The sequence below is a fragment of the Tachypleus tridentatus genome, chromosome 7, assembly GCF_004210375.1.
Source record: "Tachypleus tridentatus isolate NWPU-2018 chromosome 7, ASM421037v1, whole genome shotgun sequence".
NCBI classification, from domain to species: Eukaryota; Metazoa; Arthropoda; class Merostomata; order Xiphosura; family Limulidae; genus Tachypleus; species Tachypleus tridentatus.
Genome location: NC_134831.1, coordinates 115,857,046 through 115,884,024, shown reverse-complemented (window position 1 = coordinate 115,884,024; position 26,979 = coordinate 115,857,046). Strand labels below are relative to the sequence as shown.

The 26,979-nt window shown below is 31.3% G+C and overlaps 1 protein-coding gene across 10 annotated transcripts in view; it reads left to right on the top strand.

Annotated features, from left to right (window-relative positions):
* Positions 1-26,979, top strand: part of LOC143256443 (uncharacterized) — a 112,926-nt gene that overhangs the window by 61,184 nt on the left and 24,763 nt on the right. For 8 of the 10 annotated variants that reach the window (XR_013031360.1, XM_076513685.1, XM_076513679.1 and 5 more), the window contains 15 exons: positions 1,812-1,912; positions 3,401-3,510; positions 4,842-6,484; positions 6,814-6,876; positions 9,027-9,166; positions 9,936-10,031; positions 10,361-10,473; positions 11,559-11,733; positions 13,192-13,326; positions 16,371-16,451; positions 17,898-18,050; positions 21,216-21,317; positions 22,789-22,972; positions 23,538-23,653; positions 24,921-26,619. Coding sequence is in view for 9 of the 10 variants with exons in the window: in XM_076513685.1 (XP_076369800.1) it covers positions 1,812-1,912; positions 3,401-3,510; positions 4,842-6,484; positions 6,814-6,876; positions 9,027-9,166; positions 9,936-10,031; positions 10,361-10,473; positions 11,559-11,733; positions 13,192-13,326; positions 16,371-16,451; positions 17,898-18,050; positions 21,216-21,317; positions 22,789-22,972; positions 23,538-23,653; positions 24,921-26,619 (4,911 nt within the window). In the remaining variant the exon portion in view is untranslated. The remainder of the gene's footprint in view (positions 1-1,811; positions 1,913-3,400; positions 3,511-4,841; positions 6,485-6,813; positions 6,877-9,026; positions 9,167-9,935; positions 10,032-10,360; positions 10,474-11,558; positions 11,734-13,191; positions 13,327-16,370; positions 16,452-17,897; positions 18,051-21,215; positions 21,318-22,788; positions 22,973-23,537; positions 23,654-24,920; positions 26,620-26,979) is intronic. The other 2 variants (XM_076513686.1, XM_076513681.1) reach the window with 2 other exon arrangements.

Sequence of the window (26,979 nt, the reverse complement as noted above, 5' to 3'; positions counted from 1 at the left end):
TGTTTGGAATACCTTAGTTTTGTTGAATTTTCTCTGTATTCTTTGTTTTAAAATTACAAGAGTTATAAAGCTGGTTTGAATCAAAATAAAGTATTTCTAATTTCTTTTCTATTTAGTGTTTTCAGTAGTGAACAAAGTAGCTGACCTGAACATTTTAACAAACATTATTTTGTATCAAGAGATTTATATATCTTCTCCAAACCTTTTTTACCCAACTACAAAATATATTAGTTTTTAATTGAATACTTTTGTTTACTAAAGTCATTAAGTGTCAGATTCATTTGATTGAATAAAATGGTTTGAAGTACAGTTTTCTTGTCGTCTTTGGAAATGGCTCGGCATGGCCAGGTGGTTAAGGTGCTTGACTCTTAATCTGAGGGTCATGGGTTCAAATCCCTGAGGGTTGTACCATATAAAAGAACTTAAGTTATGCTGTGATGATAATAATAATGAAGTCTTAGGTCACTGCTAAACCTCTTTAAGATTTTATGATTTATATCCACTGTTTGCTGAATAAATTAATATACTCGAGTATATGTTGACAGTTCTTAAGTAAACACTGTATGTATGTATGCTAACTGTTATGCATTAAAATATACGTTGGATTTTATTGTATTTATATATGTATGTATATATTCATGCATTAGTGAGCGTTTTTGTTACAAAAAATATTCATAAATGAACGCTTTCATAAAATATTTCATGTCATTAGATAATTTTTTGTATAGTCTTGCATGTAATGCTTGAATGAAATTATTTATAAAACATGAAATAAAGTATCATAATAAATGTTTTGGGTGTAATGTGTTCACATTGAAGTATGTATTCCTCAACCTAATATATATATGTTGACAGTGACATGGTATATGTTGGTTGGTTTTGAGTGTTTGTGTATGTATATACATCTTTGTGTTGACAATGATGCAGTAAATGTGGACAATGTGAGTGTATCTGTATTTACTAACAGTGATACATTAAACAGTTTAAATTTGAATGTTTTCATATAAATAGTAATATATCATATTTTATATTCTGTTTCAGAAGCACAGGTAATGAATATTCTGTGTGTTAATTTGCTCAGTTTTCAACAAATATTGCACTGGTTTTTCTCTCATTTGTGTAATAGAGTACTCAGCATTTCTTTGGATCCTCAGAGAAAAATTCGACAGAATCCAGAGTGAATAACTGACTGAAATTTAATGTTAATTTTTGTCATGTTTAACTTACAACACTTTTTATAATAATTTTTACCTGTCTCAGGTCAAATATTAATATTTTTGTTTTGAGTTTACTTGGTGATTAACTATATTATTACCAGTTACAACTTTTACAATAAGGAAGGTTTGTTTCCAGAGTGTTTCCATCAGTCAGGAGATCATTCTCAAAGTATACAAGTTTCAACAGTAAAGAAAGTTTTAGTGTTTGAATTAAATATTCAACAGTTCAACAATATATTTAAATTATAGAAGTGATACTGGTTACTCAGGCATGCACATATCAATCTCCATTAATGGCTGAATGGAAAATAGAAATCAGAAGTGAGTAAATATAAAAAAATGTGGAATACATCCTGGAACATCAGGAATGTCTGGGGACGTACTTATTAAGTTTTGCAGGATTTTTTTTAATGTTATTTTCTACAACTTACAATCTGCTTGAAAATGATGGTACCAGTGATTAAAACATATATCTCTTCTAAAATTGTATCTTCCTCAGTGTAAAAGCTGTAACTTTTAATAGAATAAAGTTTAAATATGATTTCTTTATCCTGATAGCCGCTAATCTTTATACAATATTTCTATCCTTATTAGATTCAGATGAAAACAAACTCCTAGGTTCAGTTATTCTTCCCAGTTACAGGATTTCACCGTGCTCTGCTAATGATAAAATAACCAGAAAATATGCCTTTAAGGTGATGTTTTTTTACAACTTCTAATTCAGAGATGTTTTTCTTTGTAATGATGAACTCTATTAATAAAAAGTTTTTCTCAGTGTAAATATTTTCTTAATAGAACATGTAAATCATTTTTGTGTAAAACTACTGTGAACATATTTTCTTAGTAAATGTAATAGTTTCATATAAAGAAAGTCTTTGTAGTTTATATACGGTGAGCAACATGAAAGTGCTTAGACAGAGACTTGGAAACACGAAATATTTATCAACAATTGTTTTTGGCAGAGTTGTTCAGTAACTATAGAGTTATTTGTTTCTGGGGTCTGGTGTGGTGTAGTGGTTATAGAACTTGATTCACAATCTTCAAACCATGGATTAAAATCTCTCACTGAATATAGTTCCCTTTTCAGTTATGTGTGTGGGGGATATCATAATGTGATGGTCAGTTTGACATTTCCTTGGTACAGAATATCCCAAGAGTTGGTCATGGGTTGTGTTGACTGGCTACCTTCTCTCTAATCCATCATTTCAAAATCAAGGATGGCTAGTTCAGATGGCTCTTATGTAGCTTTGTGCATAATTCAACAAAAAACAAAATTTAACATTGTTTTAAACAAATTATTAGGATTTAATTTGCCTTGAAATTGCAGAAAAGAAATCTAAATTAAAATTGTAATTAAATAAATTTCTCACTGGCCTAAAAGGTACAAATAACAGCTGCTAATTAATCTTTCATTGTGGTTGAGAAGTTCAGACTGATGGTGAAGAATATTTCTTTTGTTTTGATTTATTTTTATTTGTGCAATTAATTAAACATAATAGATTGGCATTTTCTCAGCTCAGTCATACAAGGATTTTATTATTGTCTATTTTGTTTGTTCATACTTTTGTTTCAATTAATGAAAGTAATACTGAGAGCTTCTTCTGTGTTTAATTAAAAATCGTTTAAACTTATGGAACAGTATCATTGATGATATGTACGGATTCAGGTTATTATGTGGTATTACCAATACCTTCAGTTGTTTAGCTTTTCTTTGTGTGTGAATTAAATCTGTGTATTTTTCTGAATAAAATATTAATACACAGGATCACATACAAACATTGTACTGGTTTTGGTTTTCATTCGAAAACCAGTAACAGTGATTTTTTTGTGTGATAAGTTGCTTGATTTGAGTATTTGTAGTTAGTAGCTGTAGATTGTAAGTTATGTTTAACAAGATGTTTCTTATATGCAAGAAAAATGTCTAAAGCACTTCAATTAATATTTTACAAAGGTATTTCTTTTAATTTTACCTTATTTTGTGGTTTTACTGCAGTGTCACAGACATTTTATTCAACTCTTTTACTTTATTCTGTGGTTTTACTGCAATGTCACAGATATATTTCATTCAACTCTTTTACTTTATTCTGTGGTTTTACTGCAGTGCCACAGACATATTTCATTCAACAAGATATTGTCTGAAGATATCAACTTATAATATTTTTTGCTCTTTCAACTCACTGAAGGCAGAACATAGCAATATGAAAACATACTTTTTTGCGGTTGAGTCTCGAGAGCTGATGATACAGTGGATGAATGCTCTTTGTCTGGCTACCATCATGCAGACGTTCACTAGGTATGTATTGCATTCACTGTCCAAAGTAAGAAAAAAAAGTGTGTGTGGAACTGATATTGTACCTTTAAAAATCTTGTGAATAATAGAAGACCTAATATTTTCTGATTCTGCTACGATAAAAGTAGATCTGATTCTGTGTTTTGAGAGGTATAATATACTGTATTTTATGTCTTGTGAGATGCACTTTTTTTTAAAAGTACAATGAAAAATCCCCATGCATCTTCCGAGATAAAAGTGATGTTAAGGCAAGAGGTTATCTTAGGTTCTACTGACAACGGCTTCTCATACAGATTATAATCTCATTACTTACCAATTACAAGTATTTTCAATAGCGTAACACATTCAATTTAACTAATATTGTTTACATACTGTGAAGGACATGATGTATTTGACTGTATTTACTCAGTAGGTTGTAAAAAGTCAAGGTTACATCAAGGTGTTGGTTGCTGAGTCAGTATTTTCCCTCAGAGCTGTCTTTCCAAAATTAGAGTGCATATTCCACAATGTAGTGTTTTACAAGGTGTAAAATACGATAATGATTAAAAGAGATTTAATTTTTAAATAAGTAGAAATACTTTGTTAAAAAATTGTTTTTGTCTTTTTGTGCATGTGTTCAACAGACTCTCGTAGTACACTCTGAATTATGGTAAATATTAATTCTTTGGGAAAGGGCTAGTTGAATGGCTCAAATCCATGCACTTAGGGTTAAAGTAACTACTTCCTGAAGTGGAAGCATACACTCCATAAATGGTTGGAAATGAGACTTGTATAAAAGCTTCATTTTTTCATCTGGTTATTCGTGTTGTTATACAGCTGAAAGTGGTTTTGTGCATAAAAAATTGATACTTTAAAAAATGCTGTTTTCTCTGTGTTACATGTACATAAAATTTTTTTTTTTTTGATTTGACAAAATTCTCAAAAGAATGAAAACATGTTTCTGAACATACTAGCCTGACCTGGCGAGGTTGTTAGTGTGCTTGTCTTGCAAACTGAGGGTCATAAGTTTGAATCCCTATCCCACCAAATATTCGTCTATTGTCACATAATTTCACCCCTATCCCACCAAATGTTCTTGGTCTTTCTGTCATAGGGGTGAAATTATGTGACAATCAATCACACTATTCATCAGTAAAAGAGTAGTTCAAGAGTTGATGGTGGGTGGTGATGACTAGATGCCTTTCCTCTAGTCTTTCACTGCTAAACTAGGGATGGCTAACACAGATAACCGTTGCGTAGCTTTGTGTAAAATTAAAAACAACAAAAATACAAACTGCACATAAAATTAGTTATTAACGTAGTTCGTCATGCATGACGTCTCGTGTTTCTTCCAGAAGCCATCATAGCACTGATCAGTTGAGTGTACCCCCTACACCAGGGTTGGATGAAGAAGATTCGGGATTTGTGTCGTATCAGTCTCGAAAACTTCAGGACCAAGATGACCCACAAGCAACATTGGACAGTAGCTTTGCTTCAGCTCAGTCAACACTGGATTTTTCCAGAGACATAGATGGAAATATTGTTACCAATGATGGTGCCAGTGATAGTGGTTTTGTGAGTAGTCATTATGGCAGTCAGTCAGGCATTCCATACTCTGTGTATACCAGGGGAAAAACAGGGCAACTTTATTATGCAGCTGCCCCCCCAAAGCCGAAGCGACTTCATGCCAGTTACACTGCCCTTCCTCAGTGTGTCCCTGACTTGGTACCACCTCAGGAAATAAATCTAGGAAGGGGCAAATTTGTGCCATTATGTGATTATGAAAGTTTTTATGAATTTGGAAAAAATGAGAGAAGTTATAGGAAATGTGACAACTGGGAAGGTAATTATGATAATTTGACTTCAGAGGGTGGTAAGTATCACCAACCACAACCTGAACTTTATCTACCCATGTCAGCAGCATTGAAAAAGACTCCTGGGTCACAGTCTATGCTGGAATCTGAGCGAGACTATGAAAATACAGCTATTTACAGAGATTCTCTACAGCCACTCAGTAACAACCCTCGACAACCACCACTTATCAGAAGACATTCTGATATCTTTGGGGATAATATGACTGGGTATGATCAACAGTTACAAAAAATGCCAAGCACAAGTTCCAAACATCCTTTTCATTCACAACCAAGAGTAGAAAAGCATGATCATGACGTGTATGATAAGGGGGGCAGGGATCTAGCATGTGTTTATGATGCTTGTGATAGTAGGGTTTTAGGAAACATACCAGGCAACACCTATCACAGGACTAAAACTGAATCTGGCTACCAAACTAATACAAGTTTTAAGGGTCACCAGTACCAAGATCAGGTTATTGGATCATTGTATCCAGGAAGTGGAAATAATTCAGATCGGCAAGTTCTGGACAGGCAAGTACATCGAGCAGACAACTCTCGAGGCATTGTTTCTGCTCGTCCCATATTTGTCAATGAAAATATCTATGTGCCTTTCGATGCCGATCGTAAAGAACCAAGTGTTTGTGTATTTCAGCATGGCACTGGTAGTTCTAATGGACAAGAAAGCCAAAGTAACTCCTTGCGTGAAGAATCTATGAAAAAACTTTTAGAATGGAAGGAGAGAATGCTGCTTTCTCCACTGACTAAAATCAATAACCATGAAGAAACGAAAAATATAGCACCAGCCACATCCAGTGGTTCTCCAGGCATTCCACCTCCAAGACCTCCACTTCCAGAAGAGTACTGCCATGAAGTTCTCCAAAATTTGGAACTCCATGAAATGCAACAGAAGTTGCATGAACTACAGCTACAAAGTAATGGCATTAATACAGTAGTGTCTCCAGGTCAAGTTGGAGCACCTGAACTTAGTGACAATATTCCAGTTTCTGAAGTAACTCCTAAACCTAGAAGACTTTCATGTGGTGAGGTAGAACTTCAGATTCATCGTCACATGAAAAAGGCTATCGGAGGTAGACGAGACAATGACAAAAGTCAGAAGTCAAACAGGACACTGTATAGGTCAAATGGTAAAGTTACATTTCCAGATTTTTACAGTGTATACTAGAGTAGAGAACTAATGAATAAACTTTGTTTGTCTCTGAATTTGGTCTATTTTATGCACTCGTACGTACGTTAAGATCTCAAAATTGATGTTACAATTCTATAGGTATTAATATTGCAATGTTAAAGTTGGAAACTAATTAAATGAGTTAGACATAAATGCTGTAGTGTTAAATCGGAAAGCTGGGTGAATGGGTTTTGTTAGATTTTAGTGTCAAAGCTCAAAAACTAGCTTGATGTCTTATCTGTAAAAATATTTCTTTAATCTTTTTATCTGCACAACTTTATTTCCTAGAACATCACCAATCCACATCTGCTTTATGTAGACTTGCTACTTCGTATTCATCTGATGATGAAGGTAAGAACACTAATGTAAGAAAAATGAAATTAATCACGACTGTGATGAAGGTAAACTGAATTTTTCGTTTTTCTTGTAGACATTTTTTTCCAACTTTATTTTAAGTATCCAAACTTTTATACAGTTGTTTAATAACAATGTTTCTTAGAAAACTTCAATTAAAAATTTGGAAGAACAAATATTACTTGTTTTACAGATACACAAAATGAAAAAATGTCCTTCAGTTATATTAAATGTTTCTCCCTTAAACAAAAGTGTGTATAATTCAGTATTGTAATAACCTTTTCTGCTTTAAACAATAGTGTGCATGACTCAGTGTTGTATTGAACTTTCTGCCTTAAACAATAGTGTGTATAATTTAGTGTTATATTAAACTTTCTGCCTTAAACAATAGTGTGTATAACTCGGTGTTGTATTAAACTATTCTTTGTTAAACAATAGTGTGTACAACTTAGTGTTGTACTAAACTATTCTTTTGTAAACAATAGTGTGTATAACTTAGTGTTGTATTAAACTATTCTTTTGTAAACAATAGTGTGTATAACTCAGTGTTGTATTAAACTCTTCTTCGTTAAACAATAGTGTGTATAACTCAGTGTTGTATTAAAGTATTCTTTGTTAAACAATAGTGTGTACAACTTAGTGTTGTACTAAACTATTCTTTTGTAAACAATAGTGTGTATAACTTAGTGTTGTATTAAACTTTCTGCCTTAAACAATAGTGTGTATAACTCGGTGTTGTATTAAACTATTCTTTGTTAAACAATAGTGTGTATAACTTAGTGTTGTACTAAACTATTCTTTTGTAAACAATAGTGTGTATAACTTAGTGTTGTATTAAACTTTCTGCCTTAAACAATAGTGTGTATAACTCGGTGTTGTACTAAACTATTCTTTTGTAAACAATAGTGTGTATAACTTAGTGTTGTATTAAACTATTCTTCGTTAAACAATAGTGTGTATAACTCAGTGTTGTATTCAACTATTCTTTTGTAAACAATAGTGTGTATAACTTAGTGTTGTATTCAACTATTCTTTTGTAAACAGTAGTGTGTATAACTCAGTGTTGTACTAAACTCTTCTTCGTTAAACAATAGTGTGTATAACTCAGTGTTGTACTAAACTCTTCTTCGTTAAACAATAGTGTGTATAACTTAGTGTTGTATTAAACTATTCTTCGTTAAACAATAGTGTGTATAACTTAGTGTTGTATTAAACTATTCTTCGTTAAACAATAGTGTGTATAACTTAGTGTTGTATTAAACTATTCTTCGTTAAACAATAGTGTGTATAACTTAGTGTTGTATTAAACTATTCTATTGTAAACAATAGTGTGTGTAAGTCAGTGTTGTATTCAGCTATTCTATTGTAAACAATAGTGTGTATAACTTAGTGTTGTACTAAACTATTCTATTGTAAACAATAGTGTGTGTAACTTAGTGTTGTATTCAGCTATTCTTTTGTAAACAATAGTGTGTATAACTTAGTGTTGTATTAAACTATTCTTCGTTAAATAATATTGTGTATAACTCAGTGTTGTACTGAACTCTTCTTCGTTAAACAATAGTGTGTATAACTTAGTGTTGTATTCAACTATTCTTTTGTAAACAATAGTGTGTATAACTTAGTGTTGTATTAAACTATTTTTTGTAAACAATACTGTGTATAATTTATTGTTGTATTACAACTATTCTATTGTAAATTTACATGTAATGTTTTTGTAGCATAATTTTTTGCACGTTTGAAACTGGGCTGGAATGTTTATTATATGTAGTTCATGTAATTCATAATAGAAATGTGTATTTTACCATGTTAAGTATAAAATTATATTCATAGAAAACTTGAAGTTATTTTGGGGGGGAGATAATCTGATATCTGGATGTTTTTGAACACATCTTTTCTTTTAACTCTGTTTTTCATGGAGCAGTTGCTTTCATTGTAAAATCCATCAATTAGAGAAATGTAAAACATTGTGATATTTTCTACTGTGATTTAAGTTAGCATGTTTTAGCCTTGAATTTGTGTACATGTTTGTACTAACTAGGGAAAAAACTCTAGTAAATAGAATAAAAACTTTTTTTTTCAAATTGATTTAGTTTTCATTATTGAAACTTTTATTGATACAAGAAATCACTTTATTGACAAATTAGAATCACCTTCAAGTTCAAGTAATGTAAGAGGGAATTATAGGCCAAAGGTTCGGAGAGCCAGCTACAGAGGCAAGAGATCGAATCAACACAAAGCTGTTGGAAGAGTCAGTGTATCAGATTCTGAACTACATGTTCATCGAGTAAGAAACTGTGTTCTAAAAAAATATACTTTGTGTATTGAAGTTTCTTTATGTTATGATCTTAATGGGTGTGTTTCAATATCCTCCTAAGATAGTAAACTACTGTTCATCTTGGGAATTTGAAGGCTTGAATTACTGACAGGATGAATTAACTTCTTGTTATACCTCACATATTGTCATTAAGTATGATACACAGCACTGTATCTCCTCAGTTTTATCTCAGGCCTGGCATGACCAGGTGGTTAAGGCACTCGACTCGTAATCTGAGGGTCACGGGTTCGAATTCCCGTCACATCCAACATGCTCACCCTTTAGCTGTGGGAGCATTATAATGTGATAGTCAATCCCACTATTCATTGGTTAAAGAGTAGCCCAAGAGTTGACAGTGAGTGGTTATGACTAGCTCTTACACTTACGTCTAGTCTTACACTGCAAAGTTAGGGATGGCTAGCACAGATAACCCTCATATAGCTTTGCATGAAAGAAACAGACAAAGTTACCCCTTTTAAAAAAAAAAATCAAATACTTTTGAGATCTGAAGGGAATAAGGAGGGAAAACAATTGGAAACACAAAAACAAACCAAACTAGTTTTATCTCTTACGAAAGTAATGAATAATACTAACACTTGCATGTGTAACAAGAGTAGTATATGGTTGGTGTGTGTAACTTTTATATTACTCTGTTTGTACTCTCCTTGATATACCTTGAACTTGGTTTAGAATATTTTTGTGGATAATATTTTTTTTCTGTTTATCTGTCTACTTACAGTCTTCAATGAAATGCAGACTGTTACAGTTTTCGTCAGGCCTCACTGCCAAGCATAAAAACGTCAGTGTTTCAGCTGGGGAGCTTTTGGAAAAATCTGTAAGATTTTATATTTTGATTTTTTTTATTCTAATATTGTAGGTTTTAGTTGTTTTTTTTAGATAATATTTATGTAATAAACTTTCCAAGATAAATGACTGAATATTATAATATTTAGTCCATCCATGATGAACTTTTTTTTGTATATTTCTTGTTTCTGTATTTAGAATAAAGTGTAATCATGTTATACATGCTGAGCAGTATAATTGTTTTTAAAATGTATGACAAGAATTTGTTTGCATTTTTAATTCATTTAGATTTCAGACATATTTGTCTTACATTTAAGTAAAGCTTTCCTAAGAGTTATTAATTTTGTGCATTGTTTACAGCACGAAGAACTCGTTTTGTTACTAATCCAACTACGACAAAATCAGAGACAATTACTCAAATCACAGCAACAGTGTCACTTACAGATGGCTAAAGAGCAACGCTTGATGCAGATGTACGTTGATTATTTGTTGTTAGAATAGTGGTGGTGATAGTTTTACATAGTTGTTAATTAACTACAGAACTGTAAGATGTAATAATAGATCTACAAGTTTATTTAACGGGTTAGAGAAAATACATTTAATTTTTGTTTGCAGTTTTTTTAGTTACATCAACAGATAACTTGAGTTTTTCATCGGGACACATAAAATAGGGATATGGCACCTAATATTTGTGTTTGATAAATGAAAATCATTTGATTGTTAGTAACCAATAAATTGCTAAATGATTAAGTAGTGTTAATATTTAACATTCTAGTTTAATTTTCTAGTTGTGCATGTTGTCTTTACCAAAACATGAATAATGGTAAAATTCAACAAAAAATGATGAAATTAGTGATTTGAAAAATCTTTTATATTGATGTTTTATTGTTAAGGATACGTACTTCGTATGTAACTTTTGCTAGCAATATATGTGGCTCAATTGTATCAACCATTGGTCAGTAAATAACAAAATATAAGAAAGAGTTAAACAAAAAAGTAGCTTTAAAGGAAGACTGACAGTGTATTAACATCTGAAGGAAGACTGACAGTGTATTAACATCAGTTGTATATTTTTTAACTGACAGTGTATTAACATCAGTTGTATATTTTTTAAAATGTTAGAAAAACACCGAGGTTAAAAACGTGTGAATTTAACATAAAACTACAAAACTCGGTAACCTGAGGTGCTTTCAAAAGTGGATCTATCTTCATCAAGAACAAACTGGGAATTGGCTTGTCTTCTGTTGAAGTAAATACCCACTTTTTGAAAGTGCTTGGGTTACAGGACTTTGTGGTTTTGTGTTGTCAGAAGGAGAGAACAGAACCAGTTGATCTACAGTTTATAAAGTGGCATTTTAAGTGCAAATACAAATTTAATAATTTCATTGCATTTATAGATATTATCTTGTAGGTTCAGTTGTTATAGTATAGAAATTGTTTTTATTATTCATTAGAAGATGTGAATCTTTGTGATTTTAGAATTTTGTTTGTTCTAAGAGCATTTAACATGTATGATAATTTTTCACTGAAACATACCTGCCTACTGTTTGTTTTCTAGGAATTCTTATGAGAATGAGCATAAAAGAAACTACATGATGCTATGTCAACAGATGGAAAAGTTACAGGAAGAAGAGAAAGGCATTCGTCATCTGGTGAACTTAGTGGCAAACCTTGTGAAACTAAGAACTTTGAAAAGTTCCACAGAAAACAACACAGCATCACCACCTAGGCTTGTAGGCATCAATTTTTAATTTAATAGAGTAGAATTTTCTGACATTGTGTGTTTTGAGAATTTATGAGAAGTTAATTAAATACATTGCTGGCCAAAATCTTAAGGCCAAAGAACATAAAGAAAAAATATGCATTTTGCATTGTTAGACTCAACCACTTATCTGAGTAGAGCTTTGAAAGATGAAAATAAGAAAAGGGAAAAAAAAAAAAAAAAAACTTTTTAGTATTTAATAGGGAAAATGTAAACACTGTGAAAATAGCCTAAATACTAGCTGGAAAAAGTTTAAGACCATACCAAAAAGAAGTCCTCAACAGGGTAGGAAATGCACAACAAGAGGTCTCAGTAGTGAGTTGCACAGCCGTTATTGCGAATAACTTCAAACGTTTGCTTTGGCATGGTTGATATAAATGTTTGCAGAAGGCTGGCTGGAATGTTATTCCAAGTGGTGAAGATGACTTCACAAAGATCATGCACTGTTTGAAATTAACGTCAATTGCTTAAGACTTCCCTTGCCATCCACCCCGAAACATTTTCAATGGGGTTCAGTTTGGGCAAACACACTGGATGGTCCAAAAGAATCACGTTATTTGCCATGAAAAAGCCCTTTGTCCTGCAGGCATTGTGGATTTCAGTGTTGTCCTGCTGAAAGATCCAGTCATTTCCACACAAGCAAGGGCCTTCAGTCTTTTAGCCTTTGCTATGTTTTTACCCAGTGTAACACAGGAGGTGTCAGTGGGAGATGTTGACAACGATAATGCTTGAACACAAATGACTAAATTTAGTTACATGTTTACTGATTAACACTTCATTTCAGTATGTTTTTAAACTTTTGACCAGCTAGTATTTAAGCTAATTTCAGAGTGCTCACATTTTCCCTATTAAATGCTAAAGAAGTTTTTATATTTATTTTCCCTTTTCTTATTTTTATCTTTTGAAGCTCTACTCAGATAAGTGGTTGAGTCTAACAACACAAAATGCATATTTTTCTTTATGTTCATTGGCCTTAAGATTTTGGCCAGCAGTGTATATTAAAGTCATAACCCATTTGTATGTTATATAAATATACAAATTGTTATAATATTTTTTGGAAGGTGTTCTTGATTATTATTATTATTGTTGAAAGCACTGAATAGGAGATTTATTATTAATAATGTGTTATAAATAATGTAGCTGTATGACTACAGTCCCATTCTTTGTTTAAATATTAACTCAAATAATTTTGTTTGATAAGTTATTTAATATTTCATTTATGATTAATGTTTGTAATACTACTTGTTATAGATTAGTGATATTATTTACGTTGTATGACAAAGTACTAATAAACAAAAACCATGATTTATTAAATTAGAAATTTTGTCAGGCTATACTAATATGTTTTATGCACTTCTGTATGTAATGCTTTAATGTACTCTTTTCAAATTTATAAACGGAAAGTTTATCTGATTGAGTTCATTTACAGGATGGAGTTAGGATAGAGAAGTATATACCATCTGAAAAAATGTTGGAATTTGCTCACCATTTGCAAGAACGTCAGAGATTGCGTGGTGAAATAGAAAGCATAGAAATGGCTTCTTTAGACCACGAAGGACTTGAGGTAAATGTTTTTAATGCAATCATGGTTTTATTTTAAATACACTGTCATTTTTATGTCCTTTTTTTAAACATTTCTATTCTAAATCAGTTAAGGACTTCATAACAATTAAATTTCTAGGTAATAATTTTGTTTCTGAAAAATATACTGTTTTTCTCCAGCTTCTCTCTTTTTCTCTAAACTCTTTCCAGTCAACTGACTTTCCTTCATTTTTGATTGATTGAATTGAAACTCGGTTGGGTTAAACCTTTGTTTCAATGCATCTAGATTTTTTATTTAGGCCTTTTTAAGGATTTTATGGGATCAAAAGTCAAATAAGTCAAAATTGTATATTTTTAGCTCCTGTGTAGACATCTACATTTATCACTGTGAAAGTTGGAACAAATATAAATTTCCATGTGCACAACATATTGACATACAGAAAACAGTTAAATTTGCTCATTTGAAGTATTTTTATAAAAGTCAGAGGTCACTGTAAAGCATAATTATGGGGTTTTATATGAATTACTTGGCAATATTTTAACCAATTCACATGGGATTTGGTACAAAGTTACTTTACTATAAGTTCTACACTTTGCTCAACAAAAATGTTCGATTTATCCATTTTTAATAATTATTGGGGATCAGTATTCCACTAAGCATAATTTTATGTTGTTTTTTTACAATTTCTGTGACATATTTTGGCCGATTTACCTAGGGTTTGGTACAAAGATATTTTTCCTAATTTGGTACAGGTCCTAAACAGAAATATAGACAGTTTTGGATTTTTTGGTCTTTTGTTAAATGTTTCAGCAAGGAAAGTACAGTTTTGTGGTTTTTATGAGCTTATTTATATGTACATCAACCAACTTGCATGGAATTTTGTACTATGAACTTATTTATATGTACATCAACCAACTTGCATGGGATTTTGTACTATGAACTTATTTATATGTACATCAATCAACTTGCATGGGATTTTGTACTATGAACTTATTTATATGTACATCAACCAACTTGCATGGGATTTTGTACTGTGAATTTATTTATATGTACATCAACCAACTTGCATGGAATTTTGTACTGTGAACTTATTTATATGTACATCAACCAACTTGCATGGGATTTTGTACTATGAGCTTATTTATATGTACATCAACCAACTTGCATGGAATTTTGTACTATGAATTTATTTATATGTACATCAACCAACTTGCATGGGATTTGTACAACAATACCTTCATGCAGGTCCTAAAGAGTGATAGTTTCATTTTTTTTTTTTGTTGCACAATTTTTCTTGTGTCAAAATTGTTGGGATTTTGTATCTGAGGTTTGTTTAATTCATGATGACGTGAAAAACGTACTTGAGGTAAAAATGTATCTCGGGACAGCTGGTATGGGTATTAACACTTTTACTAACAAAGCAGAGAACAATTGACTGTTACCACATATCATAGGGATGAGAATGTGCCTGGTAACTTTCAGTAGCAAAATCTCTCTTTGTTAACCTGAAGATGACCCAGGAAAGTCGAAATGTTGTTCTCTGCTTATCAATAAGTGTTACTACTCATACCAGCCGTTCTGAATACATCTGAAGTTTCTCTAATTACAAATTTTGTAAATTAAAACTCTCTTAGGAATATACACACATTTGCTACCTGAAGAATATAAATAGGTGAGGTTCCCAAAGAGTATAAACATGTGACTTACGTTAGACCACGCTAATGCATTAGCAATAGTTGACTTTGAATCAGTCAATGGGATGTCTACATATTCCTCTTCCCTCCCACTAGAGGGCACCATCATTTTCTGAGGAGGCAAAGTACCTATAACTATAGGACTGGTTTCTTTTGGTGCCTTAGGTTTCAAGTTCTGTTTCTTTATATAATCCAGTACATCACTAACCAGCAAAATAAACAAATAACCATATGAGTGTTTTTCATCCTAAAATACATTTAGAAATAAGAAAATCTGTGATAATCTCACTGTGTTGTGTAAGTAAAGTATATCGTATTCCTTCTTTAATCTTACTTTGATAAACAGTATTGGTAAGGATCAGTTGCAAACTATTTTTTTGTTAACCTGAGGATGACCTAAGAAGGTCAAAACATCATTCTATTAGTAAAAGTGTTAATACATGTACCACCCATCCTGAGATGCAGAGGCTTTAATATTTTTAGTTTTGGTAAGCACATGCTGCAAGGTTGTTAATAATTTGGATTGAAACAATTTATGGATGATCGTTATGTTAATTTTTTCCAGTGGATACCAATATTAGTGTTTTTAATAAAAGGTGTATTTATTTAAAGTAATTGTTTTATATTCTTTCCCTTTTCTATTAACTTTTACTTCCATCTTTTTTTCTGAACTTTCAAGTCAGTGTTAATTAAAAAAGTGTGGGGAATAAAATACATTCTGTAAGATGTGACTTGTTAGTAAATTTGAACTAATTGATTAGCTGTTTAATTATGAAACTTTATTTACAGATGAAAATAGTAAAAAAAGAAAAGAGGTAAAAGTAAGAAATATATTGAACTAATAATCAGTGGTGTTGACAAAACCCACTTGTAGAGAAAAATATATATGTAAAAATAGCTCGTTTGGCTTGAGAAAATGTTTTACGTAGAGGAACAAACAACGTTTTGACCTTCTTTGGTCATTGTCAGGTTCACAAAACCGATGGTCGAAACGTTCTCTCCTCCACGTAAAATATTTTCTCAACCGAAACGAGCCGTTTTTACATATATATTGAAGTAATCATTTCAGATTATTTTAATCTGCAGAAGACCAATCACGTGACCATAGAATGATGTCATGACTGTGTTTCCAAACCAAGTGAATGTATATAAATAGGTTCAAGAGTAGCAATAACAATTAATAATTCTGTTTATATTTGTTTTCCAAATGTGTACACTTTAAAGGCAAGCCTATGTTTAAAATTTTGGAAAGCATAGTTTCTGATGAGTTCTTGTTTTCACAGATGTTCTGTTGTACTGTCATTTTTAATACAATGTATTAAAACAGCTTGCATTGTTTTTACTAAGTTTTTGTTTATTATTTCAACATAGGAGAAACTGAGTCGTCTTTATCAACTTAACTATCTGGTTCAAGAAGAGTACTCAGAGTTTGTCTTTATTCAGAAAGATGAAGTAAGTTTTAACATTCTCTTGCATTCAAACATAATCTATTAAAAATAGAACAAATGAAACTTTGTGAGAGATTTCCTATTACACTACAGTGAACATTATTATTATTATGATATTACAGATTCTATTGATTGTAAAATAATTTAGAAATACAGTTTTGTAGTAAGTTATTGACCAAATTTGTTTCTTTTTTAATTTTACATTTTTAGACCATTAAAGATGGTTCTGTTTTAGAAGTTGCAACAGAAAAGTTAAAATATATTGATGTAAGATGATTTGTTGATGTGAGGTCTGTAGTTTTGTAGTTAAACAAAATATTTAGTAAATGTTTATGGAAATAACTTCAAAACAGTGTGACATTTTAAAATATTATATAAATGTAAAAATTATATTTTAAAAAGATGTTACATATTCTTCCTGTGAGATATTTATTAATAGATAGTTTATTGTTATTTAAAAAGATATATTTTTCTTCAGATTAAAAAATAGATGCTTATTTCAACAGAATTCTGAATTTTGAGTATATAATATAATTTCAGTAAATAATGCACAACAACACTATTATTTAATCCATTACTGTTAACTTAAATAATATAGTTACATTTATGTTAATATTGAGGGAATGTTTGAACTATGAAAATATGGAAGGTTTATTTGAAGCATTGTTGGTTTTAATTAAGCACAAAGCTACACAATGGGCTGTCTGTGCTCTGCCCACCATGGGTATCTAAACCTAGTTTTTAGCATTGTAAGTCTGCAGACATACTGCTGTGCCACTGGGGGACTCTTTATTTGCAGTGATGATATAAATTATTATCATCTTTTAAGTTGAATTTGGAATAAAATTAATTACTGATTCTACATTTCAGCTGTACGTATGCACATGTGTAGAAAAATGTACTGATTAATTAATATAATTAACCCAAAGCAGCTAAAAGCTGTTTGTTATTTAATTATTATTGTTGTCAGTAATAATTATAAGAAAAGTTATATTTTACTTCACTATGTTTTAGATTGATAAAATAACGTGTAAAAATGGATAAATGTTATTTAATTTCTGTGGTTCATATTGGTTTGTAGAAGACATAATTATGTTATAAATAAATGACCGAAATGGTTTTTTTATTTAATTAGACACTTAATATTTCACTTTACAGCTTTGTTCTGTCAGTTTCTGTTTGTGTTTCAGTGAATCTTCTTGAAGAAGCTGTAAGGTGGAAAATGTAAAAGTTTGGTGTTGTAAGGTTGTTTATGTAGCTTGTGAGTTGCATGTTTAAACTTTTTTTCTTTGAAAGATTTTCATATGGATGTGTGTTTTGTATAATTTCACCAACCCGTTATTTAACAGATTATTTAAAGTAAATTCTTTCATGATAAGCAGTTTTATTTAAATAAATGCTAGATTTATCATTTAAGAAACTGCTTCATAATTACTTTTTGGTCTTTTAGGAAATGCTGGAACAAAGTTTGAAAACTGTGCAAGAAAAACTGAGTGAAGTGGGCAGAGATAACCCAGTAGGTTTAGAGAAACTGAGGAAACAACAACGTTTGATTGAGAAGGAACTGGCACACATCTACAGTATGTTGTCGCAAAGTACTGTGGTGAGTGATTGTTATGTCAGTTACTTATTATGTAGAAATAGTGTGGTTTAGTATGAACAACCTCTGAAACTGTCCTTTGTAATTAATGGTTAGAATACAGCAAAGCATAATTTTTCACTGAGATTTTTATTGCAAGCTAATAACTTCAGGGAACCAGAATTATTTCTTTATTTCTCATACAAAAATAGTTAACCTTTAACATCAGCTTTATATTCTTCGTTTCAAAGATTCAATCAACCACTGTGGAACAACTTATAAAATGTTTTGGTGGTAAAAACTATTATTAAAAACTTTCTTTATGGATAGAACTGTGGGAGTGATAATCTGTTTCTCTCTAATCAACATCACTGTAAAAACAAAAATGTATCTGAAGTGTTGTGTAGCATTTCTCGACATCTGTACATTAAACATTAAAAATATAACTAGTTGTAAATTGAGGTAAAAACTGAACATTGAGAATTGGCTTAATTTTGTTTATTAGAGGTTATTTTAACCATATATTAGAATTACATGTTTCTATGGTAAAAAAAAACCATTGTTTCTCAATATTATATATCTTATTTTTCCCCATTGCAATGCAGTAACTTTACAGACTCACAGTGCTAAAATCTGGGGTTTGTGTATAGTTGTCATAATAATTTATTCAATGTTTTATTTTACCAACTGCAATAGGTCTCCACTTTCTGCAGTCAGTTGTGATAAACATGGTAAACCTAACAAACATGTATATGTGACTTATGATCTGACCTATGACAATGTAGGTTAAGTAACAGTAATCTTTGTCCAGATTAATTTATATCTAGATTAATTTACTTATTTATCCTGTTTCAATACAATAAATTTAACAATAGTATTCAGTAAATGAGAATTTGAATCATTTGAATGTGTTTTGTCTTTACCTGTTGTATTGTGTAAACTTAAATACTTATTAGATTCATTGTTGTAGAAAAAAATCTCATAACTTTCAAACAAAAATAATTTAACACAAACAAACATTTTGAAAAACTAATAGAACATCTAAGAAATTTTGAAATATTTCCAGATTTGTGAGCTTTGTTTTCTAAAATAGAATTATATTTCATTGTTCCTCTATACAGTTTATAATAAAACCATAAATTATTGTCATGCCAATTTATTCCTTCCATATATATCCCATTATAAGTTTGAAGACTTACCACTGTCCCACCAGAAAGGAAAAAAAAATATGCTATAGTTATAAATTTCATTAATTCTAATATAACATCCATAAATTTCTGTAGCTTTTCTAAGGACAAATACAAAGTAATAAATTTATCGTCTTGGTATACTTTGTTATTTATTTACATTAGTGGAACCCAAAATCCCATTTCATATCTCACTCTTTACCATATTATATTTGTTTGAACCAGTGATGCATTGTACAATTGTTATTCATTTTGAAACATTGTTTGAGTGTTAGTAAGACTTGGCGACAATATACTTTGGAATACCCAAAACTTCAGTTTGTGACAATGTAGTGAAAGTTACCAGACCACTAATATTGAAAGAAAAGAAGATACTTCTTTCACATACCTTCTCAGTTACTGCTGAACTGTTATCATTAACATTCACTTTTATATTATTTTTATTTATCCTCAGAAATATGGGCTTTTATGACAGCTTAGGTGATCCTATAATTTTCAAAATGTCCATTTTCTAAAATCTTTCTTAAAAAAGAAAACTGGAGATTTACTTTATTTACAGTTATGGTAAATGTTTAAGATGGTCATCCTAACTTTACAGGAAACAAATTTAAGAACCATTTATATATATTTATGTAGCCTACTGATTTGTAAGTCAAATATCTTGGTTGTGATAGTTTTGTTTTCTTAGTACTAACACTGAAAATCCAAATAGAAATCCGTAAATAAACTAATTGAAGTAAATAGTCAGGACTTATTTTTCTAGCCACACTACACTCTGGTACAGATTTGTAAAAATATTTTTCCAACATAAAGCTGGTATATACAAAAGAGTAGAATAAATGTTCCTGTACAGATGTATGAAGCTTCCTTCATTTTTGAGTTGATTGACTCTGTATTTAACTCATTCATTATTAATATTTAGTCTGAGTTTTATATTTTATTTCTCTTGAATAACATTAGTGAGAGGTTTGACCATTCCTTATTTTATGTTGTCTCTCATTTATTTTTATCATTATTTTCATTATTTGACTTGTATTTGAGAAGAAATATTGTAATAGTTTTACTTTTTTTTACTGCTTATCAGCTTTGTAGTAAAATTTGTTCAATGTCAAAGCCTTTGAAGTTTATTTATAAGTAATATAACTACCTTTCTTTTGTAACAATGATTGCTGAAGCATCACAGTATTTTTGAACTCTCATTTATCATTCATTCAACAAGTGTTGTTGATGAGAGGAAATATACATTCAGTATAACCTATCCATCAATATTCCATATCGCCCATTATCTGCAGTCCTTTGCAAAGCCTATTATCCATAAGGGATAATGATGCTATCATAAAAGTATGAAATAGCTTGAAAATATGTCTTACCATTAGATACTACAGAGTTCCCTGGTTATAATGCAGGTGGTTTGGCAACCCATGTTGTAAGACCTCCTGTGGTGTAATTGAGGAAACAGTCATGTTACCCAATACAGTATGTGCGTTCAACAGTATGCGTTCAAGTTACTACAAACAACAGAATACAAAAATATATGTGTTGATATTGATATATATTTATAACATGGATGTTATTGAATAGAATCCTTTAAAAGTCAGTAATGTTCTGTTATTATTGACAAGAAAATTGGTTTCTTGAAGATAATTTTACTGTCACAAATGATAATTGTAATAGCTTAACTTGCTCAACTTTCTCTATGTTTATGCTTGCTGCTACCTACAGAAACAAACATCTAACATAATAATATAGGATGATTCTACATCTGTAGTTCTTACACAGTACTCAGATGATCACTGTGACAGCCCTAAAGACCAAACTAAGGTTGAGAAAGATGTACAGTGGAAGAAAGACCTGTGATATTTCTAAATCTTCAGTATTATGATCTAGGAGCACTGTAGTCAGATAATGTACTTAAAAGTGACATACTTAAAAAATCATCTCGTTGTCTTGCTGTACACATGGAGTTTGTTGGTAACTATCATTTATTCTTCTTTGTTAATAGAGACTTCAACAGGGAATTCTGAAAGAGAGTCAAGTAGAACATAAAATTCTAGTTTTCAGACAGAAGATGGAGCATGCTTTAGTTGTCAGCCATAGGAGAAAGGTACTTGAATTTACATAGATTATATCACTGTAAAAGAAAACTTTGTTTTATGGTTAAAAATAACTTGTTTTCTCTGGAACTGACAAAATATAACAAGATAACACTAATATCAAATTCATATTTGACAGCAGTGAGATTGAGCTTAGATATGTTTTCTGGTATATTGTGATTTCCTACTGTAGAAATATTTTTAGAAGGAAATGACCAAAATCCTTAATTTTAAAGAAATAGATGCATTTGACCTGAACAATAAAAAGCGTAAATATAAATGCTAAAATGTGATTTGGTAGTTCTTGTAACATGTACAATACATTTACCAGATTTCTCCTTTTTATTCACATCAAGATGCTAGGCTGGCTTATATGTGTTAGGCCATAAAGGTGGTGGTGTGTATTGAAAGTGATTAAAATATTTAAGTGACCTGTGTAGGTTATTCATCAGGAGTTAATCTGGTGTCTGCAGCTCAGTGCCTGCAAGGCCAACTCTAAATAGTTTAAACATATGTTACACCCATCAAACATCTCTAGTACAAAAGACACTCTGAACTAAATGGTCTGATAGAAAAATAACAAACCAATCTACTTATATGGTAAGAGATTAGATCTAACAATGCTTTTAAAACTTTGGTATCAGGACAAGTATTAAAACTCAACCTGGTGCTGGTACTCTGTAAAAAATAAAAATGAAGAAATTCCAACATCTAAACTCTGCTCTCTGAGATGGAGATAACAGATTCGTTCCTTAAATACCTTTCTCTCTGCAATGCTTAGTATTATGTATGTCCACCCCTCTTTTATGAATAGATGTTGGCTATATTTCTCTGCTCCTAATGTCATTCTTGTGTAATTCAATGGAGTTTAAAAAGCTTTCAACATGTTCATACAGTATATTTTTAATTATGTACGTATACATTATAGTGTTAAATATTTTTAACAAACCTGTTGGTGATGTCATAGTTATTGAAACATAAATCCATGTTTGATGAACTTCTGTGATAATGTATTCAAACCTTTGGTCTCAAGTGTTCTGGTTATGTTCAAGCTGTCTTACTCACTCCATCTGCTACTGATTAAAGTGTATCTCCAGTGGTTCAGCATAAATATGAGGGCTTTGCTAGAAACCTGATTTTGATACTCATGTTGGGCTCAGCATGGATAGCCCATAATGCAGCCTTATGTTTAACAACAAACAAAATAAATTAATGCTTGTGTTTTTGTGAAAAACTAAAAAAATCCAAATTTTTTAAACATTAAAATACCATACTTTGTAATGTGAAGTCGTCTTTTATATATGGAAGTATTGCCCTGTAAAGAATTAGCAAAATAATGTTTTTTATAATTTTATGTGATAAATGACAAATATTGTCAACAAAGGGAAAGAACTTTAACATTTGAGATTCCTGTTGACACAGAATTTCTGTTTCTTTTATAAACCTTATATTTATCATTAAAGATACATATATACTTTACAGGAGATGTCATCAATTTCTAAAGCAGATCTGGAAGCTGAACTACTGAGGCTTCAGAGTTTGTTAGAAAGTTTAGCCAAGCATCGTCAAGAAATTAGTAATGCCATTCAAACACTTAAGTTTAATTCTAAACAGAAACGACTTCCTGGTTTTCAGAAAGTTAGAGGAAAAGTATCTGGCGTTGTAGGTGGGTTTGGAGTATTTTGTGTAATTACTGGTATTTTTTTATTTGTATTGAGTTAAGTACTGCTCAAGGTAGCATCCTCTGTTGTTGTACATTTACATAATTTGATTACATTTGAAAAATTATTGTTCATACATGTGTTGAATAGTGATTTTCTGTAAATTGCATAAAGCCAGTTTGAACTTCATATTTTACAGTAAATACTTAAAATAAATTCATGCAGTTTATTAGTTTTTGTGGTGTAAAAAAAGTAGCAGTAATTCACTTTTTGAAGTAAACATGTTTAAACACTCATAAATGAGAGACGTGTGGTTTGTCTTCCTACAATCAGCCTGTGAAATACAAATTTACTTATACTTCCAAAGGAATGAGTGTCACAGGATTGCTGAACCTACATTGTACAAGTTCCAGATCTTCATACCTGTACACAACACAGGTATTTTACTAATAAAACTAACTTGTTCCTCTCTCTTTTTTAAATAATACAAACAATTATTTGTATGTCAAAAGACCTGTTTATTTCTCATTGATTGAAACCACTTCTACTCAATGTTTTCCTTGGAAACAGGTTTTGCTGCTTTGCCTTCAAAGAGGAAGAACCAGAGTGCTTACATGGAGACAGATCTTGACTCTTGTAGCTCACAGGAATTCTGTGTTGTCAAAAATCCTCAACCTAGACTCCAGGTAATAAATGCAAATATTTCTTTATATTAAGGAAATATTCTTGGGTATAGTAGAACAGAATCTGTCAATCAAACATCTATAATAGTTTGTCATTAATTTTTGTTAACATGAAATATGAAACCTCAAGATTATTACGCTTGGAGTGTTACTTTGTTCAGTTCGTATGAAATGTATAGGTTTAACCAAAGTAAATAAATAATTTTTTTCTTTTTTGTTATTTATGTATATGAATGTAGAACACCGAACTTAATTTTGAAATTAAATAAATTGTCTTATTCTTATTAAATTTTTAAATTTTGAGTTTACAAGACTTTCCAGATGTCACTTGAGGTGAATAGAATCTCACTATTGATGTATATATTCAAATCTGCAGTATTTATGGTTTATTATGTGTAACTTATTCTTGTTTTTAGAGAAATTTGTATGGATCAGGAATTAGTAATATGTCAAATTTTCATGGAGATTAAGTTTAGTTGAAGAATCTAAAGAATAAAAGTTTGTGTTTATAATTCAGCTGTAGATAAATCTGATAATATATTTACATGCCATTCAATTGTAAATAAATCTGATATTGTATTTACAGATACTGAACTGTAGGTATATCTGATATTGTATTTACAGATCATTGAATTGTAGATAAATTTACATTGTATTTACATAGCATTCAGTTGTAGATAAATCTGACATTGTATTCAGATATCATTCAGTTGTAAGTAAATCTGACATTGTATTTACATATCATTGAGCTGTAGATAAATCTGATATTGTAGTTATGCAATATCAAAAAAAAAAATTCAATTTTGTGTTTGTAGCTATAAGTACATCTCTGTTTGGAGGGTATGTATTATCATAGTTTGTTTTGTTTGGTGATCCAACTAAAACTCGTCTGAGTCTTTTGAAGTAGTTTTTATTCTTCATCTAATGACAATATTCCTGTGAACACCAACATTTAATGTTAAGGCTAGTACTATTAGAGGCTACATACAGAGAAATTAGCATATAAAACAGCTTAAATCTGTTGTAAAGGCAGCCTCTCAGTACTGTTCAGCTGAGGAAAGTTAGTTCTCAAATTATTATTGAAACTTGTATTTCAAACAGCTTTAATGCAGTGTAAAGCCATTTGTCTTACTGTTGTTTATTTTCATGTGTCAAGAATGACTTTCAGTAGTGTGTGGATTTGTTGGATTTTTTTTATGGACTTGTGGCATTAATATTTTCTCTAAAATGTCAGAATATCTAATAAATTGTGCTTGTGTTTTCTCTCTAGTGGCAGGAGATGGCAGAAGTAATTGATCATTCTAGAACTCTTAAAAATGGTCCAATGCTTGATATTGCTCAGCCTGAGAATCAAAATACTTTAGACCAAGAACGTCAAGGTAGACTGTCTCGTCACAATCAAAAGACTAGCTTAAACTGGTCAGGTCAACTTGTAGGAGAGTATGGTAAGCAAGAAATGCAAAATTACACAGATCAACAGTGTGACTACGTTTATAAACATAAACATGTTGATCAAAGATTTATGTTAAGCCAACAAAACCAACTGGATGAAAAGAGACAAAAGCAGTCTGAACTTCCCAGATTGATGCGTACAGGTGAGAATAGAAGTCTGAGCTCTCAGAACCTTTACTGTACACAAACTCAAGGTGATCACATCAGGATAAATGGGCACAATGCAAAGCAAGATCAACCAGAAATACCTACCACATTTAATTTACACAACCAACATTTATTATACCGCTCAGCTCAAGATGTCAGATCTAGTAAATTGGACATGGTTTTCAAATCCAGTCAGTTAGATCAGAACTCTCAGAAACAGTCTGATCAACAAATGAACTACTATGGTCAAATTCAAACAGACCTTCGTATGGTGATAAGACATCAAGAACATGATAAGCCTAATCAGCAGATCAGTTTTAAGCAATTAGATCAGCCAGTTCTTTCAGACCAGAACGTGATGTTAAACCAACATGATTACAGTGATAAACTAAAACGTCTAGATCACCACAGGAAACATAATTCATTAGATGAGAATTCAAGATTAAACGAACAAAATCAGTATAGTAGACTAAACCAGTGCGACTCTCGTGGAAAACCTAATAACCCAGTACAGAATTCAAGATTAAACCAACAAAATCAGTATAGTAGACTAAACCAGTGTGACTCTCGTGGAAAACCTAATAACCCAGAACAGAATTCAAGATTAAACCAACAAAATACACGTGGAAGACTTGAACAACTACTGCAACATAATGAACTTAAAAACCCAGAAACAAATTCAGGGTTAAATGAACAAGCTCAGTGTGGAAGACCTGACCAACAACTGCAGAGTAACAAACTTATTTTTGCAGGACAGAATCCAAGATTAAACCAACAAGATCAACATGGAAAATCTGACCAACTACTGCACCATGACAAACCTAATCACCCAGAACCAAATTCAGGGTTAAACAAACAAGCTCAGTGTGGAAGACCTGACCAACAACTGCAGAGTAACAAACTTATTTTTGCAGGACAGAATCCAAGATTAAACCAACAAGATCAACATGGAATATCTGACCAACTACTGCACCATGACAAACTTAATCACCCAGAACCAAATTCAGGGTTAAACCAACACAGAAGACCTGACCAACTACTGCAACATGAGAAACTTAATCACCCAGAACTGAATTTGCAGCTAAACCAACAAGTTCAACATGAAACCTCTGATCAACTTCTACAGCATAACAAACTTAATCACCCAGAACCAAATTCTGGGTTAAACCAACAAGTTCAATTTGAAAAATCTGGCCAACTACTACAGTATAACAAACTTAACCTTTCAGAACAGAATTCAAAATTAGATGAACAAGATCAACATGAAAGACTTAATCAGCCAGACCAGCATAGTGAAGTTAACCAACTGAAGGGTCATACTGGTGAGACTGAAGTAGCTGTACATCAATCATGTAACATAAATGTAGTTGGTTAGTGAAACATGAAGTCATGTTAATTAGATGCATAATGTAGTGTTTAGGAAGTTAGTATTGAATGAAGAAATTAAAATCTGTGCTAATTGTTTAGTGTTGTGCTACAAAATATTTGTTTTTTTGTGTTGCAGTCTATAAATTTTTAAGTATTACTGCGTATTGCAGTTCTACATATTTTCAAGTTTTAATATGTGGGCTGAGTGTCCTTAACAAGTTGGCTTCCACACAATGCACTGGTGGGTCGTGATAGTGTTCCAGTAAGACCCATATGACCCACTGATGAGCTGTGCTCTGTTTTATTTTATTTTTTTAAAGGGCCACTTATTGGCTGGGACACAACAGCTACATAAACACTCT